Source organism: Pseudophryne corroboree, chromosome 8 (genome assembly GCF_028390025.1).
Source record: "Pseudophryne corroboree isolate aPseCor3 chromosome 8, aPseCor3.hap2, whole genome shotgun sequence".
NCBI lineage: Eukaryota > Metazoa > Chordata > Amphibia > Anura > Myobatrachidae > Pseudophryne > Pseudophryne corroboree.
The window spans coordinates 6,476,441-6,494,857 of record NC_086451.1 but is presented as its reverse complement, the minus strand read 5'-3'; the positions used below and the strand labels follow the sequence as shown (position 1 = coordinate 6,494,857).

Below are 18,417 nucleotides of genomic sequence, written 5' to 3'. Positions count from 1 at the left end.
AAAGTTGGGAGGTATGTCTAACAAACCCCGCGTGGCTTACCAGTGCAGAGTGCGCGGCAGACCTTGATCGGGATCCCAGCGCCGGCATTTCAAACTGTATCGGGATGCCAGCATTGACATTCCAAGCAGTGTCGGGATTCCAGTGTCAGTATTCCGACTGCCAGGATCCTGACGGATACCTTTGCTCTGGCTGGGCCAATCAAGGACATTCACAGAGTTGTCCTGAAGCCACTCCTGTGATATCTTGGCTGTGTGCTTAGTGTCATTGTCCTGCTGAAAGATGAACCGTCGCCACAGTCTGAGGTCAAGAGCGCTCTGGAGCAGGTTTTCATTCAGGATGTCTCTGTACATTGCTGCGTTCATCTTTCCCGCTATCCTGACTAGTCTCCCAGTTCCTGCCGCTGAAAAACATCCCCACAGCATGATCCTGCCACCACCATGCTTCACTGTAGGGATGGTATTGGCCTGGTGATGAGCGGTGCCTGGTTTCCTCCAAACATGACTCCTGGCATTCACGCCAAAGAGTTCAATCTTTATCTCATCAGACCAGAGAATTTTGTTTCTCATGGTCTGAGAGTCCTTCAGGTGCATTTTGGCAAACTCCAGGCGGGCTGCCAGGTGCTTTTTACTAAGACGTGGCTTCCGTCTGGCCACTCTACCATAAAGGCCTGATTGGTGGATTGCTGCAGAGATGGTTGTCCTTCTGGAAAGTTCTCCTCTCTGCACTGAGGAATGCTGTAGCTCTGACAGAGTGACCATCAGGTTTTTGGTCACCTCCCTGACTAGGGCCCTTCTCCCCCGATCGCTCAGTTTAAACGGCCGGCCAGCTCTAGGAAGAGTCCTGGTGGTTCCGAACCTCTTCCATTTACGGATTATGGAGGCCACTGTGCTCATTGGGACATTCAAAGCAGCAGATATTTTTCTGTACGCTTCCCCAGATTTGTGCCTTGAGATAATCCTGTCTTGGAGGTTTACAGACAATTCCATTGACTTCATGCTTGGTTTGTGCTCAGACATGCACTGTCAAGTGTGGTACTTTATATAGACAGGTGTGTGCCTTTCCAAATCATGTCCAATCAACTAAATTTACCACAGGTGGACTCCAATTCAGCTGTCAGAACATCTCAAGGATGTCTAAGCCTTGGGATGGTATCAGGATGGAAACAGGATGCACCTGAGCTCACATTTGAGCTTCATGGCAAAGGCTGTGAATACTTATGTACATGTGATTTCTTAGTTTTATTTTTAATAAATTTGCAAAAATCACAAAAAAACTTTTTTTCAAGTTGTCAGTATGGGGTATTGTGTGTAGAATTTGGAGGGAAAAATATATATTCCATTTTGGAATAAGGCCTGTAACATAACATAATGTGGAAAAAGTGAAGCGCTGTGAATACTTTACGGATGCACTGTACATATTAATATCTTTTCGTATTTACGGGAAAGTTGTGTGATGTAGGCCATGCACCATTTTAGTTGCCCTTCTTTGTAATGTCTGTAATGTATTTATATCCTCCTGGAGATATGGCCTCCAGAACTGAACACCGGTGTGGGAATTCCGCTTGTCAGTAAAATGCCGGCTGTCATGATTCTGGCGTCGGTCTCCTGAACACCGGGATACCGACAGCCAGTATATTGACTGCATCCCCTCTTGGTGTGTCTACCCTGTTGCATACATTTGTGCCCTCTTCAAAACTGCATATTTTCCCTTTAATGCCATTTGCAATATCCCTAATAAAGATATTAAAAAGCACTGGTCAAAATACAGATCCCTGGGGTACTCCACTGGTAACATCTCCCTCCTGTGAATGCACTCCATTTACTACAACCATGGTTTCTATCCTGCCACCAAGATCTTATCCATTCAACCATGTTAGTATCCAATCCCATGTTTGGGATCCTGTAAATTGCTGGATTGGAGATAATCTACAACTCTTTTTTTTAAGAGTGTTTCCATCAATTTCCCTACTACTGATGTAAGGCTCACTGGTCGGTAGCTGCTTGCCTCTTCCTTGCTTCCACTTTTGTGCAGTGGGACTACGTTCGCTCTTTTCCAGTCCTAGGGAATTACTTCTTTAGCTAGTGACTGGTTGAATAATTCTGTTAATGGTGATACCAGCACCCCTTTAAATTATTTTAGCATTATTTGATGTATCCCATCTGGCCCCATTGATTTGACCTACACAAACATTAATTAGGTCATATAAACAATAAAGAAAAAAATCATCTGGGTTTAAGCGGAACCTGGAAACCACATTTGGTGATAAATTGAGTTTTGTCCTCAAAACCTCCCTGTCCTCCATGGAGGTAAGAAAAGGTGCCTGGCAGGAGAGAGCTCCCGGCTCCGATAACCTTCCAGCAAAGGCTAGAGCTAATAAGAGAACATTCTTCCAGGACATATACTTTTCCAACTGAATCAAATGGCTCAAAAAGTGGATATTGCAGAAAAATCCTGAGGCCAGATAAGGGTCCCAAGGAATCACTAGGGAAACATATGGAAGATGAATATATAAAGGAACATTTGGACTCCGGGATAGAAGTAACCTGAGTTGAGACGTAGTCCTGTATCTAAGCCCTCCAACAAGAAAAGTAGTCATCTTGATAAAGGAAAAGAAGAGTTTTCTTTCGCACATGCCAGGAAATATGTATTTTCCTACACACAATGATTGTTGCTGGCTGAAATTATGAAATTATTATTTACATTATGGTACTACTCCATCCAGGAGACCCTTGGCTTTCAGTATTTTGGCTTCGACAGCCTCACCATAAACAGGCCTTGGCTTAGAAGCTGTACCCTGAAGTAAAGGGTGCTATGGAGGAACCTCTGCCTTGGTGAAGATGTCCGAATACCAGGACCTCCTTGGCCAATCGGGGGCCACCAACACGTCACAGCTTCCGTCTCATTTTACCCTCTTTAGAACTCTTTATGACATGGCTATTGAAGGAAAGTGGTAAAAAGGTCTCGGAACCAGTATGGCATCTACGAGTAGTGCCCCGAGGTCTCTTGTCCTGGAGCAACTTTGTGACTCAGTCTGAACGCCATCATATCATTTGCCCACAAGCTGTCATTGAACCTCCTGATGAGGTAGTCGGCCTCTGATATTGACAGCTGCAATTGCTGGAACAGTCTTTTCGGCCCACCTCAATATCCTGCTGTCTCTCTCACTGGCTTGTGCGCTGTTTGCATCTTTATTGGACAGCCCTGAAGAAGAGCAGAGCTACAGATAGAGCACTGGAAAGTGGCCTGGGTGGCATTATGGTTTGTCTCCCTCACTTGAGCATGAAGCATGGATGGGGAGGCTACTTTTATCAGTAGACCATCTATATAAGGAAAGATGGTAACTGCCTTCTGTCTGCCACCATTGTATCATTAGCGTACGATTATACATAACACTGTAGCTAGCCTAATGGGAGGGGCTCTGAATTTGAGGTGGTGTATTTGTACTGCGAATATGCGGAAACATTAATGTTCCTCCTAGATTGGGTGTAAATACTGTATGTATCTTTGATGTCCACTGTCACCATACATTTTCCTTTCTCCATTCCATTTATTGCTAACCTCAGTGATTCCAGTGTGAATTAATCCACTTGGAGGTCAATATCTAGAGATCTGAATTTAAGGATGGGTCTGTATGCAACCGTCTCTGGTTAAGCGTGACCAGGGTGATGACATCTGAGGAGAGCAAAGTTTGCTGCACTCGGGGCTTGGTTGTCATCTGTCCCTAGAGAGGCCGGCTGTAAAACATCATTGTAGGGGAGACCCTGTTACATGTGCTGTCTGCAGCTCTGTTCTGTTTATTTAATTGCAGTTCTATTCTGTCTGCTTAGTTGCTGTAGCAGCACACCTGTGTGGGAATACTTTGTTACCTGACTCCAGCCTGTTTCTTGTGAAAATAAGGAGGCTGGTGGATGTGCAGCAGCACAGCTGCAGAGAGTTGGTAATTAGGGGAGGCTGGCTGTGCTTTGACTCTCATTGGTTCATGTATCCTATATAGGTGTTGTCTGTCCCTCACTACGTGCTGGTCATAGAATTGGGTTGCCGCGGAAGCCTTTGTCATTCGTTCTTAGTTATAGTTCGGCAGAATCCTTGTTTGTTTGTCCCTGCAATCTATCCATTGTTTATGTACCTGTTTTGTGTGTTGTTTGTGTGAGTTCATTGTGTGGTTCCTGCATCTTGTGAGAGACTGCCAGTCCCATTCCACTACAGTCTCTCTCTCAGGCCTCTCTTACCATGTACATAGTCCTTATATACCCCTTTCACACTGCACAAATGACCCATTATCAGCCCAGCACATTGCCGTGTCGACACGGGTCGCTGTGCAGTGTGAAAGGGGCCATGGTGAAATTCCCGGGTCGCCTGACCCGATAATTCAACCCGGGAATAAAGCAGTTTTATTCCCGGGTTGAATACCGGATCAATGGCAGCGTGAACAGGTTCCTGGGTCATTGCGACCCGGGACCTGTACACTAGATAGGGAGAGGCGGCGTGGAGATGAGCTCACATTACATCAAACAGTAGTACCACTTTACCGTATGGGGGTCATTCCGAGTTGCTCGCTAGCTGCATTTGTTCGCAGCACAGCGATCAGGCTAAAAAACGGCAGTTCTGCACATGCGTATGCGACGCAATGCGCACGCGCGACGTATGGGCACAACGAATGATGTAGTTTTGCACAGGGTCTAGTGATGCATTTCAGTCGCACTGCTGCCCGCAGAGGGATTGACATGAAGTGGGCATTTCTGGGTGTCAACTGACCGTTTTCAGGGAGTGTGCGGAAAAATGCAGGCGTGCCAGGAAAAATGCAGGTGTGGCTGGGCAAACGCAGGGCGTGTTTGTGACGTCAAATCCGGAACTGAATAGTCTGAAGTGATTGCAAGCGCTGAGTAGGTTTTGAGTTACTCTGAAACTGCACAAAAATGTTTAGTAGCCGCTCTGCGATACAACCGTTCGCACTTCTGCTAAGCTAAAATACACTCCCAGTGGGCGGTGGCATAGCGTTTGCACGGCTGCTAAAAACTGCTAGCGAGCGATCAACTCGGAATGACCCCCAATATACGTTACTCTTCACAGTGGAGCCCCTTATTCACATTACACCACACCATATTGCTCTTTATTCACATTAGACCACACAGTAGTGCCCTTTCTATACAGGATGCCACACAGTAGAGCACCTAATACACATAATGACACACATTAGTAATGCCTTTATACGCATAATACCACACAGTAATGCCCCTTACACATATGACACACATTATTAATGTCCTTATAAACAAAATGCATCTTACACATTATGCCAACCTTTAATAATGCCCTTATACACATAATGACACACATAGTGCCCCTTACACATATGCCGAATACTATTGCACAACGAACCTACCCGCACACAGCACTACATGGCCGCTAACACTGTGACCTCTGCCTCTGCTTGGATACAGATGTATGCTCATACAACTTGCCTCAATACGCCCTGCAGCAGGAGATGCCTGGTGTGAGTCAGCTGGCAGCTCCCGGCCAGCTCTAACATCTTATTTGCATTGCTATGTGACTAGGACACACAAGCAGCTTCTGCTGATTAAATTGATATGTGGCATGCCTATATTCTGGGTGCGACTGTGGCTGTATCTGCATGCAAAATGCTATGTTACAGTGATTTCCAGGAATACGCTATAACCTAGCATTTCGTATACAGATACAGCCACAGTCACACACAGAATATAGGCATGCTGCATATCATTTTAATCAGCAGAAGCTGCTTGTGCCCCTAGGCATTCCAAATGCCCTAGGTATGTGCCTCGTTTGCCTATGCCTAGGACCAGCTCTGCTCCTACAGTAGTACTGCTCCTCTGGGTTGGTACTACAGTTGCCAGGAGTAACATCCACTGGCCTGTCTATTAGTCGGGTATTGCCTTCTCTCGAGACTACTTCCCCGGTGCTATTACGATTGGTGCACCACTCCTTCTGTGTCTCTCAATACCCCGATGTCTTGTTAGAACCTTTACCCTATTACCATACCTTGTTATTCATTCATTATTCTCTTGTCTTGTTCTTGTCTTTTGGTATTCTTGGTCTTGTCCTTGTTGTCTTTCCTACCAGCATTGATTCAGGTCACTCAAGGGTCGAGTTCATACTACCGCAAGCTGCGTAAGTCCTGGTGGGCACCCCAGTACCGGTAGGCGCAAAAAGCTTTATGGGAAAAGCGGCTCTTACAGGCAAGAAGACCTGCTGAGTGCGTTCTATGAGTCTCAACCCTGATGTGTACAGGGGTCACTGCAAGAAGATCGTCTTGTGTCAAGTTCGCCATCACTCATTCAATTCTCAACATCATTCAATCTAGGTTTATCCCTTAGTACATAACAGACCCTTGCAGTACAGCAGACGGTCTCCCAGCGCCAGATCACCTGGGAGGACGTCAGGAGAATGGAACAAAAGGTGAATATTCTGGACTTAGGAACCAATGAAGGAAGAAATGAACTATTCCCCATAAGAGGTCTTCTTGTCTAAGTCAGATGCAAACAATAAGCCTGGTGTAGAGGTGCAAGTGGTTGCACGCGAAGCTGCGATTTTGTTCGCAGTGGATTTGAGAAAATATGCTAATGACTCAGTGGCAAAGACACCCACTGCTGGCGCCTCACATCCGCCACTCTCGTACATAATCGGTAACATCATTTGGTCCTTCTGTCCTCTCAGCCACCCTGTGCTGTCTCAGACTGCGTGTCTCACCTAAGACTTCGGGGCCTCTCCAGCTGCAAGCGCATTCGCAGTGGCTGACAAGGCAGTGACCGGAAAACGGTCCCGGCAAGCCTGCGATTTCTAGCACCCAACCCCCATTACTACCTGTCGTTCACTGTGCAAATAAATCCTCTGTGTGTCTGCAGTCGCTAACCATGCGCTGGACATGCGCAGTGACAAGAAATAAATCAGGCCCAATATTTCTCCTGCAAAAGCGAGTGATTCCAGAGTCAGGGGTAGCATGCCAAGACCAGAGGGCACGGCATGGCGCCATACTAACGCTGAGATACTTGCTGCAACTAATCCAGGATAATTTGCTGCCTCTCCTCAGTGAATGTAAAACGCTCGCCTATGCTCACCTAAAATTAGCATTTCCAATCTATGACTTCCAGTCTTTACGCTTTCCTCCGTCTGCCTTATTTCCCAAGCGGAGGCTAGGACAGGTCTGAGGAGACGCTACACAGTGGCCCCAGGTTTCCAGTCTGTGCTGTCTCTGACCAGGAATTGCTGTGTCTGAGAGGCGGACAGTAGGTGAGTTTACCTGTTGCTGGAGCGGGATCCGGTCTGAAGATCGACAGTGTCTAGGTCGACAATGTTTAGGTCGACCACTATAGGTCGACAGTCACTAGGTCGACATGGATGGAAGGTCGACAGGGTTTCTAGGTCGACATGTGCTAGGTCGACAGGTCTAAAGGTCGACATGAGTTTTTCACTTTTTTTTTTTTCATACTTAACGATCCACGTGGACTACGATTGGAACGGTAAAGTGTGCCGAGCAAAGCGGTAGCGGAGCGAAGGCACCATGCCCGAAGCATGGCGAGCGAAGCGAGCCATGCGAGGGGACGCGGTGCACTAATTTGGGATCCCGGTCACTCTACGAAGAAAACGACACAAAATAAAATAAAATCCTCATGTCGACCTTTAGACCTGTCGACCTAGCACGTCGACCTAGAAACCCTGTCGACCTTCCATCCATGTCGACCTAGTGACTGTCGACCTATAGTGGTCGACCTAAACATTGTCGACCTAGACACTGTCGATAAAACGAACCACACCCTGCTGGAGCTTCCCATTTATGATCAGGGAATATCAGTATTAGGACAGTGCTGTAGAGTGTCCTTGTGGGTAGCTGTACATGGTGAAGAAGACACCAGTGAAATGCTGATTGCTTTGTAGTAAGCCGCCTTGCATAAACCAATATGACACAATCATTGTCACTAATGGAAACATACAGGGGACGATGCAGAGCTGAATGATTGTTCCCGTTTGCGGAGCATATGTGGCGGCTTTTCACGCAGCACATGCAAGTACGGGGGATGCAGGGTCATACACATTTCAGTGGCACCCCCACGTGTTAGGGCATGGGCCATTCAGATGTAACAAGTCACATTTTATATATAACATTATATTTACAGCATGCTAAAGACTCATCACTGGCTTTTACCATCTTGTCTCCACAGCTCCGTATGAGATGGTGCCCACCGACCAGTGTGCTTGCGTTCTGGACTCTGGGAAAGCCACCCGCATGACGGATCACCCCAACACCTCTCTGAGGAGAATGCTGGTGCCGGAAGACTCGGACTTCCTTCCCTCTGTCAGCCTGGCTGCCGTCCTGGTCCTGGTTTTCATCTCTGTTCTCCCCATGTTGTTACAGCCTGATACAGGCTATGAGGCGGTCAGAACACTGGCCAGCGTTAGAGGGAATATCGCCCATTTCCGTCCTCTCCTCTACGGCCAGCCATTGTCCACTCAGCTGACTGTGGAGAGATTAAACAAGATTGGGGACCAGGTGGAGGTGATCACGGTGCTGGCGGTGGCAGAGGAAGACGCCTTTCAGACACTTGTTTGCTTCTCCTCCAAAATGGTGTCTCTTCTGTCAAAGCAAGGCCAAGTTCAGTCTGTGATCAAGCAGGTCTGGGGAAACCGTCCCCTCGCGGCTACCTGGAACAACAGCGCTGTAAGACTTTCAAAGTTCTTCTCTGTCGCAGTAATAACTCAGAGAACAGGACAAAACCCTCACTGCGCGATTCTGGGTCCTCCAAACCCCGTGACTGGTGATATGTGTCTAATGGAGATATCTCTTCCATCTTCACCATCAGAAAGAAGTGTGACCATGCGGCGCGAGTCTCGCACCATAGCTGACCAGTTACTGCAACATCTCTACAGAACTGCTCTGGTCCCAGAGTCCTTTGAGATCAGAGAACCCAGAAGACAACAGCTCGGGGTTATCCACATTAAAGGGGACCCCTACCTGGAAAGGGGCATGGTTGTGTGTTAGATTGTGACTGGACCTACAGAACTCTACAGGACTTTCAATGGACAGTTGTTACTTCAGATCAGAGTCTTCCGTATTTGCAATGAACATGGGATAAATTGAGAGCCGCAACGTTTTGCCTCTGCTGCAGGGACATGCACAGGTAGCGCCTTAAAAAGAAAATTCTTGTTACTTCCTGGTATAACAAGCTAGACATAATGACACCGATGAAGATGGAGATTGCTGGTCATTGCAGTACCACGGCATTAGTATAAAATAATAATATTATGGGGTCTGCCACTGCAGCGTTTTCTGTTGTTGTAGCCCAAAGACCAGAACCATCCTGGCTTTCCCTTACCAATTATTGCCGCTGTAAATCTGCGGGCTGAATCACTGGAATCACGTGGGTTCCGGCAACTCGCAGGCTATTAAATATGGGCCACACACATGGGCGTAGCCACAACTATGTGGAACAATATTTTGAATGGGCCCCTGCCCCAATGGTTCTAGAGACACCTCTCTCCAAGGCGGGTGGCACTTGATGTCGGGATACCAGCGTTCAGCATACTGCCGCCGGAATCCCGACACCCGGCATACTGACAACTATTTTGCCTCTTGGGGTGTCCACGACACCCCTGGATGGAGAATAAATAGCGCGGCGAGCCCACAAGGGGCTCTTTTGTGCTCGCCCCACTGCCGGTATACCGTAGTACACCCCTCCAAAGCAGCTAATCATTTTCTGACCCATGGTAGTGCCCGGCTATTTCACAATATGCCAAACAGTATGGCAGCCAGTTCACATTATGCCACAGAGTGCCTCCAATTTATATTATGCCATACAGCGTCCTTATTACATATCACGTCACACTGTAGTGCCCCCAGTTCCTACTATTCCACAAAGTAGTGCCCACAGTTCATACTGTGCCACATTACAGTGCCCGTTACCTTTATAAGATCCACAACACACACCTCGCCCTGAAAATGTAATGTCACCCCATTCAGGTCATACTCGCCTACTCTCCCGGAATGGCCAGGAGGCTCATGAAAATCTTGTGGCGCTCCCGGAAGAGTAGGCTAGTCTCCTGGCCTGCTGCCATCTGCCTGCACCCCACCGCAGCCGCACACAACCCTTCCGCAGCCGAATGGGCCGACGTCGTAATTCGCGGTGAATTGCATCATCGTGGCCCTGCCCCACAATGTCTTTAATCACGCCATTGTGTAGTGGGGGCGAGTCCGCGATGATGCAGTTTTGCAGACACGCCCCTGCTCTGCCCCTACCCGGCAACACCCCACCGCCACTCCCCCAGTATGCCCCCCCGCTGAGCTGGCTGCCTCCTCCCTGATGGCTCGCAGTTATTTGGGGAAGGCTGGAGCTTTCGGTAGACACTGTAAAAGCGTATTGGCCATTAAAGTACTACATCAATGACACCACACCTATGAGTAGCCGCACCTAATACTACACAATGCCATTTAAGGAATTAAATTGATTTCCAAATACAAACATAGAAGGAAACAATATGATTCTCTGTGCAAAATAAGCTATGATTTACTAAGGTGACAAATGCTGAAATAATCCGTCCTCCTAAAGCCGCGTTACCAGCGAGGCATAGCAAGGTGAGAGAGGCCATATTGTCCTTTGCGGCAGCTTCTCATTGGTCCCTCTCACTTACATCACCTCCAGTCACAGTCCAGTCTCCAGGTCATGTATGACGCTTAGTGAGGACCAATGTCTGACCAGCCACAATTCCAGGTGGGGAGCAAAAATATTCAGCGATTTAGGGGGTAACAAAGCTTTGAGAAATATTTGGCTGTGTGAGGTGAACGTGCGTCTGTTACTTCCCCCCCATGGCTCTCATTTAGGAAGCGCACTGTATAACGCCTTGATCTGTATGATTGCGCCTGTATGGTCCGCACAGTACACATCAAAATCTAGGCGCACTTGCAGAAATCGGCTTGCCTGGCATTACTGAGTATTTGCTCTGCACCCTTGCGCTTTGTGAATGGGGCCCATTGGAGGCAGCCACTTTGTGAGTTTAACCCGTTTATCTGAGCTATTCACCTTAGGCCTGATACAGAGTTGAACGTAAGTTGTCAGTAATTGGTATTACATTGCTGGCAGGTGTCTAATTGCAAATATTCGCCCTAACGCAGAGCTGTATGCATCCCTGCGGCCGGACTGACCAAATATTTTGTCCTCTGTGCGGCCCGCAGTTCCACGGACGCGCCCTCTATGACTCTGACAACGCCAGAGACCAGTTTTGCACCAGCGGTCGTAAATACAGATGTGCTTAAAATGCGTACAGCTGTGCATCACTAGCACCTGCGCACACTTGTTCAGGGGCATGTGCTAAGCACGCAAGATAAACTCTGCAAATGTCCCCACGTATACATCACTGTCACTCGCTGCTTTGTATAATGTAAATATGAATGTACACAAGAGGAATACGCCTGTTACTGTCTCCACAGGGAACTGATGCTCCAACTAAACAGATCTCCTCATTTATTGTCTGAAACTTTCTGTATTATTTACCGAGCTCCTACATCCACGTGCGATGGCTTTTATTATTTTCATTATCTTTTTTATTTTTTCTAGGCCTATAATCAACTTTTATTGCAGCTAAAGCTTCATTAAATGGAGATGTAAAGGTTTGGGATCAATGTTCCACGTTATATAAAGAGGGCTGTGTGGGGTTGTTATGCTGGCTAACATGCTGGCCTAAACGTCCTATCTGGTAAGTCATAGAAGCCAGCTGTGTCCAGGTCCGGCTCTACCATCGGGCAGCTGCCTAGGGCACCGGGATCTGGGGGAGCGCCACTGAGTATGCCTATAACAAAATGAAGGATGTTTCTGAAAAAAACATTGTTATTCTACTTAACGCAAGTGGTGGCTGTGGAACTGATAAGCCACACAGGAGATTCTCCGGCCAGAGACATACAGCAAATATCACACAGGGCATTCTCCAGGGACATACAGCAAATATCACACAGGAGATTCTCCGGCCAGAGACATACAGCAAATATCACACAGGGCATTCTCCAGGGACATACAGCAAATATCACACAGGGCATTCTCCAGAGACATACAGCAAATATCACACAGGGCATTCTCCAGAGACATACAGCAAATATCACACAGGGCATTCTCTGGCCAGAGACATACAGCAAATATCACACAGGAGATTCTCCGGCCAGAGACATACAGCAAATATCACACAGGAGATTCTCCGGCCAGAGACATACAGCAAATATCACACAGAGCATTCTCCAGCCAGAGACATACAGCAAATATCACACAGGGCATTCTCCGGCAAGGGACATACAGCAAATATCACACAGGAGATTCTCCGGCCAGGGACATACAGCAAATATCACACAGGGCATTCTCCAGCCAGAGACATACAGCAAATATCACACAGGGCATTCTCCAGAGACATACAGCAAATATCACACAGGGCATTCTCCGGCCAGAGACATACAGCAAATATCACACAGGGCATTCTCCGGCCAGAGACATACAGCAAATATCACACAGGGCATTCTCCGGCCAGGGACATACAGCAAATATCACACAGGGCATTCTCCGGCCAGGGACATACAGCAAATATCACACAGGGCATTCTCTGGCCAGAGACATACAGCAAATATCACACAGGGCATTCTCTGGCCAGAGACATACAGCAAATATCACACAGGACATTCTCCGGCCAGGGACATACAGCAAATATCACACAGGAGATTCTCCGGCCAGGGACATACAGCAAATATCACACAGGAGATTCTCCGGCCAGAGACATACAGCAAATATCACACAGAGCATTCTCCAGCCAGAGACATACAGCAAATATCACACAGGGCATTCTCCAGCCAGAGACATACAGCAAATATCACACAGGGCATTCTCTGGCCAGAGACATACAGCAAATATCACACAGGGCATTCTCCGGCCAGAGACATACAGCAAATATCACACAGGGCATTCTCCAGCCAGAGACATACAGCAAATATCACACAGGGCATTCTCCAGCCAGAGACATACAGCAAATATCACACAGGGCATTCTCCAGAGACATACAGCAAATATCACACAGGGCATTCTCCAGAGACATACAGCAAATATCACACAGGGCATTCTCCAGAGACATACAGCAAATATCACACAGGGCATTCTCCGGCCAGGGACATACAGCAAATATCACACAGGGCATTCTCCGGCCAGGGACATACAGCAAATATCACACAGGGCATTCTCCGGCCAGAGACATACAGCAAATATCACACAGGGCATTCTCCAGCCAGAGACATACAGCAAATATCACACAGGACATTCTCCGGCCAGGGACATACAGCAAATATCACACAGGGCATTCTCCAGCCAGGGACATACAGCAAATATCACACAGGGCATTCTCCGGCCAGGGACATACAGCAAATATCACACAGGACATTCTCCGGCCAGGGACATACAGCAAATATCACACAGGGCATTCTCCGGCCAGAGACATACAGCAAATATCACACAGGACATTCTCCGGCCAGAGACATACAGCAAATATCACACAGGGCATTCTCTGGCCAGAGACATACAGCAAATATCACACAGGAGATTCTCCGGCCAGAGAGATACAGCAAATATCACACAGGAGATTCTCCAGAGACATACAGCAAATATCACACAGAGCATTCTCCAGAGACATACAGCAAATATCACACAGGGCATTCTCCAGAGACATACAGCAAATATCACACAGGGCATTCTCCAGAGACATACAGCAAATATCACACAGGGCATTCTCCAGAGACATACAGCAAATATCACACAGGGCATTCTCCTGCCAGGGACATACAGCAAATATCACACAGGGCATTCTCCGGCCAGAGACATACAGCAAATATCACACAGGCCATTCTCCGGCCAGGGACATACAGCAAATATCACACAGAGCATTCTCCAGCCAGAGACATACAGCAAATATCACACAGGGCATTCTCCGGCCAGGGACATACAGCAAATATCACACAGGGCATTCTCCGGCCAGAGACATACAGCAAATATCACACAGGACATTCTCCGGCCAGAGACATACAGCAAATATCACACAGGCCATTCTCCTGCAAGGGACATACAGCAAATATCACACAGGGCATTCTCTGGCCAGAGACATACAGCAAATATCACACAGGAGATTCTCCGGCCAGGGACATACAGCAAATATCACACAGGGCATTCTCCGGCCAGGGACATACAGCAAATATCACACAGAGCATTCTCCAGAGACATACAGCAAAGATCACACAGGGCATTCTCCAGAGACATACAGCAAATATCACACAGGGCATTCTCCAGAGACATACAGCAAATATCACACAGGGCATTCTCCGGCCAGGGACATACAGCAAATATCACACAGGGCATTCTCCAGAGACATACAGCAAATATCACACAGGGCATTCTCCAGCCAGGGACATACAGCAAATATCACACAGGGCATTCTCCGGCCAGGGACATACAGCAAATATCACACAGGGCATTCTCCGGCCAGGGACATACAGCAAATATCACACAGGGCATTCTCCGGCCAGGGACATACAGCAAATATCACACAGGGCATTCTCCGGCCAGAGACATACAGCAAATATCACACAGGGCATTCTCTGGCCAGGGACATACAGCAAATATCACACAGGGCATTCTCCGGCCAGGGACATACAGCAAATATCACACAGGGCATTCTCCAGCCAGGGACATACAGCAAATATCACACAGGGCATTCTCCGGCCAGAGACATACAGCAAATATCACACAGGGCATTCTCCAGCCAGAGACATACAGCAAATATCACACAGGGCATTCTCCGGCCAGAGAGATACAGCAAATATCACACAGGGCATTCTCCGTCCAGGGACATACAGCAAATATCACACAGGGCATTCTCCGGCCAGAGACATACAGCAAATATCACACAGGGCATTCTCCGGCCAGAGACATACAGCAAATATCACACAGGGCATTCTCCGGCCAGAGACATACAGCAAATATCACACAGGGCATTCTCCGGCCAGAGACATACAGCAAATATCACACAGGGCATTCTCCGGCCAGAGACATACAGCAAATATCACACAGGGCATTCTCCAGAGACATACAGCAAATATCACACAGGGCATTCTCCGTCCAGGGACATACAGCAAATATCACACAGGGCATTCTCCGGCCAGAGACATACAGCAAATATCACACAGGGCATTCTCCGGCCTGAGACATACAGCAAATATCACACAGGAGATTCTCCGGCCAGAGACATACAGCAAATATCACACAGGGCATTCTCCGGCCAGAGACATACAGCAAATATCACACAGGGCATTCTCCGGCCAGAGACATACAGCAAATATCACACAGGGCATTCTCCAGAGACATACAGCAAATATCACACAGGGCATTCTCCGGCCAGGGACATACAGCAAATATCACACAGGGCATTCTCCGGCCAGAGACATACAGCAAATATCACACAGGGCATTCTCCAGAGACATACAGCAAATATCACACAGGGCATTCTCCGGCCAGGGACATACAGCAAATATCACACAGGGCATTCTCCAGAGACATACAGCAAATATCACACAGGGCATTCTCCAGCCAGGGACATACAGCAAATATCACACAGGGCATTCTCCGGCCAGGGACATACAGCAAATATCACACAGGGCATTCTCCGGCCAGGGACATACAGCAAATATCACACAGGGCATTCTCCGGCCAGGGACATACAGCAAATATCACACAGGGCATTCTCCGGCCAGAGACATACAGCAAATATCACACAGGGCATTCTCTGGCCAGGGACATACAGCAAATATCACACAGGGCATTCTCCGGCCAGGGACATACAGCAAATATCACACAGGGCATTCTCCAGCCAGGGACATACAGCAAATATCACACAGGGCATTCTCCGGCCAGAGACATACAGCAAATATCACACAGGGCATTCTCCGGCCAGAGAGATACAGCAAATATCACACAGGGCATTCTCTGGCCAGAGAGATACAGCAAATATCACACAGGGCATTCTCCGGCCAGAGACATACAGCAAATATCACACAGGAGATTCTCCGGCCAGAGACATACAGCAAATATCACACAGGGCATTCTCCGGCCAGAGACATACAGCAAATATCACACAGGGAATTCTCCGGCCAGGGACATACAGCAAATATCACATAGGGGGGCATTCTGATACAGCGCTACATAAAGTGTTTCCATATATTATTTGATTTGAGATATTCTGGTATTCTTTAGCAAATGAGCAGGAAGCGTTAAAGATTGCACATGATAAAGTGTGCGGCAAACACATCATTCTCAGTGTGAGCTGACCATGACCTACAGAAGTGCACTCCTGCCCTGCCACACCATGTGATATTACCACCTCCTTCCCAGTTCCCTCTCAAACCTTGGTCACAATCACCTACTGCAACAAGGGCCCTCATTCCGAGTTGTTCGCTCGGAGATTTTCATCGCATCGCAGTGAGAATTCTCTTAGTGCGCATGCGCAATGTTCGCACTGCGACTGCGCCAAGTAACTTTACTATGAAGAAAGTAAGTTTACTCACGGCTTTTTCATCGCTCCGACGTTCGCATTGTGATTGACAGGAGATGGGTGTTACTGGGCGGATGCACGGCGTTTTAGGGGCGTGTGGCTGGAAACGCTACCGTTTCCGGAGAAAACGCAGGAGTGGCCGGGGAAACGGTGGGTGTGCCTGGGCGAACGCTGGGTGTGTTTATGACGTCAGCCAGGACCGAAAAGCACTGAACTGATCGCACAGGCAGAGTAAGTCTGAAGCTACTCAAAAACTGCTAACTCGTTTGTAATCGCAATATTGCGCATACATCGGTCGCACATTTAAGAAGCTAAGATTCACTCCCAGTAGGCGGCGGCTTAGCGTGTGTAACTCTGCTACATTCGCCTTGCGAGCGATCAACTCGGAATGAGGGCCAATGTTTCTTTACAATATGCAGTTTATCCACTAGATGGTGCCAGAGTTACATTTTTAAGGTACATGCATATAAATACTGTGTATACAATTTCGGGATATCCCCACTACAACTCCATAAACGGAAACACAGGCGTAGGTATGGAACCACAACAAGTGCCAATGGGTACACTCAGTTTGAAATATTAAAAAACCCTGTCATGTTTCTATGGGATGGGTATGTTTTGTTAACCTTCATCATGTCGACTTTGATCAAAGGTCGACATGATTAAAATGTGAAAAAAAAGTTCCTGCAGGTCCATTGGTGACTTAACTTGTTTGGCAGGTCCGGTAGCTTCAGTGTTATCTTCACCCTAACCCTCCCCTCCCGCAGCCTAACCCTCCCCTCCCGCAGCCTAACCCTAACCCTCCCCTCCCGCAGCCTAAACCTAACCCTCCCCTCCCACAGCCTAACCCTCTCTACCACAGCCTAAACCTAACCCTCCCGCAGCCTAACCCTCTCTCCTGCAGCCTAAACCTAACCCTCCCACAGCCTAACCCTAATCCTTCCGCAGCCTAACCCTAATCCTCCCGCAGCCTAACCCTATCCCTCCCCCACAGCCTAACCCTCCCCCACAGCCTAACCCTAATCCTCCCGCAGCCTAACCCTATCCCTCCCCCACAGCCTAACCCTCCCGCAGCCTAACCCCATCCCTCCCCCACAGCCTAACCATAATCCTCCTGCAGCCTAACCCTATCCCTCCCCCACAGCCTAACCCTAATCCTCCCGCAGCCTAACCCTATCCCTCCCCCACAGCCTAACCCTAATCCTCCTGCAGCCTAACCCTATCCCTCCCCCACAGCCTAATCCTCCCGCAGCCTAACCCTATCCTTCCCCCACAGCCTAACCCTAATCCTCCTGCAGCCTAACCCTATCCCTCCCCCACAGCCTAACCTTATCCCTCCCCCACAGCCTAACCCTAATCCTCCCGCAGCCTAACCCTATCCCTCCCCCACAGCCTAACCCTAATCCTCCTGCAGCCTAACCCTATCCCTCTCCCACAGCCTAACCCTAATCCTCCCGCAGCCTAACCCTATCCCTTCCCCACAGCCTAACCTTAATCCTCCTGCAGCCTAACCCTATCCCTCCCCCACAGCCTAACCTTATCCCTCCCCCACAGCCTAACCCTAATCCTCCCGCAGCCTAACCCTATCCCTCCCCCACAGCCTAACCCTAATCCTCCTGCAGCCTAACCCTATCCCTCTCCCACAGCCTAACCCTAATCCTCCCGCAGCCTAACCCTATCCCTTCCCCACAGCCTAACCTTAATCCTCCTGCAGCCTAACCCTATCCCTTCCCCACAGCCTAACCCTAATCCTCCCGCAGCCTAACCCTATCCCTCCCCTACAGCCTAACCCTAATCCTCCCGCAGCCTAACCCTATCCTTCCCCC

General features: G+C 48.4%; 1 protein-coding gene across 1 annotated transcript in view; it reads left to right on the top strand.

The window, feature by feature from the left end:
• LOC134947407 (uncharacterized) overlaps positions 1-11,481 on the top strand; it is a 33,505-nt gene extending 22,024 nt beyond the window's left edge. Inside the window, exon 2 of the mRNA XM_063935512.1 lies at positions 8,197-11,481. Coding sequence (XP_063791582.1) covers positions 8,208-9,014 — 807 coding nt within the window. The 5' untranslated portion in view covers positions 8,197-8,207 and the 3' untranslated portion in view covers positions 9,015-11,481. The remainder of the gene's footprint in view (positions 1-8,196) is intronic.
• Positions 11,482-18,417: the final 6,936 nt, after the last annotated feature.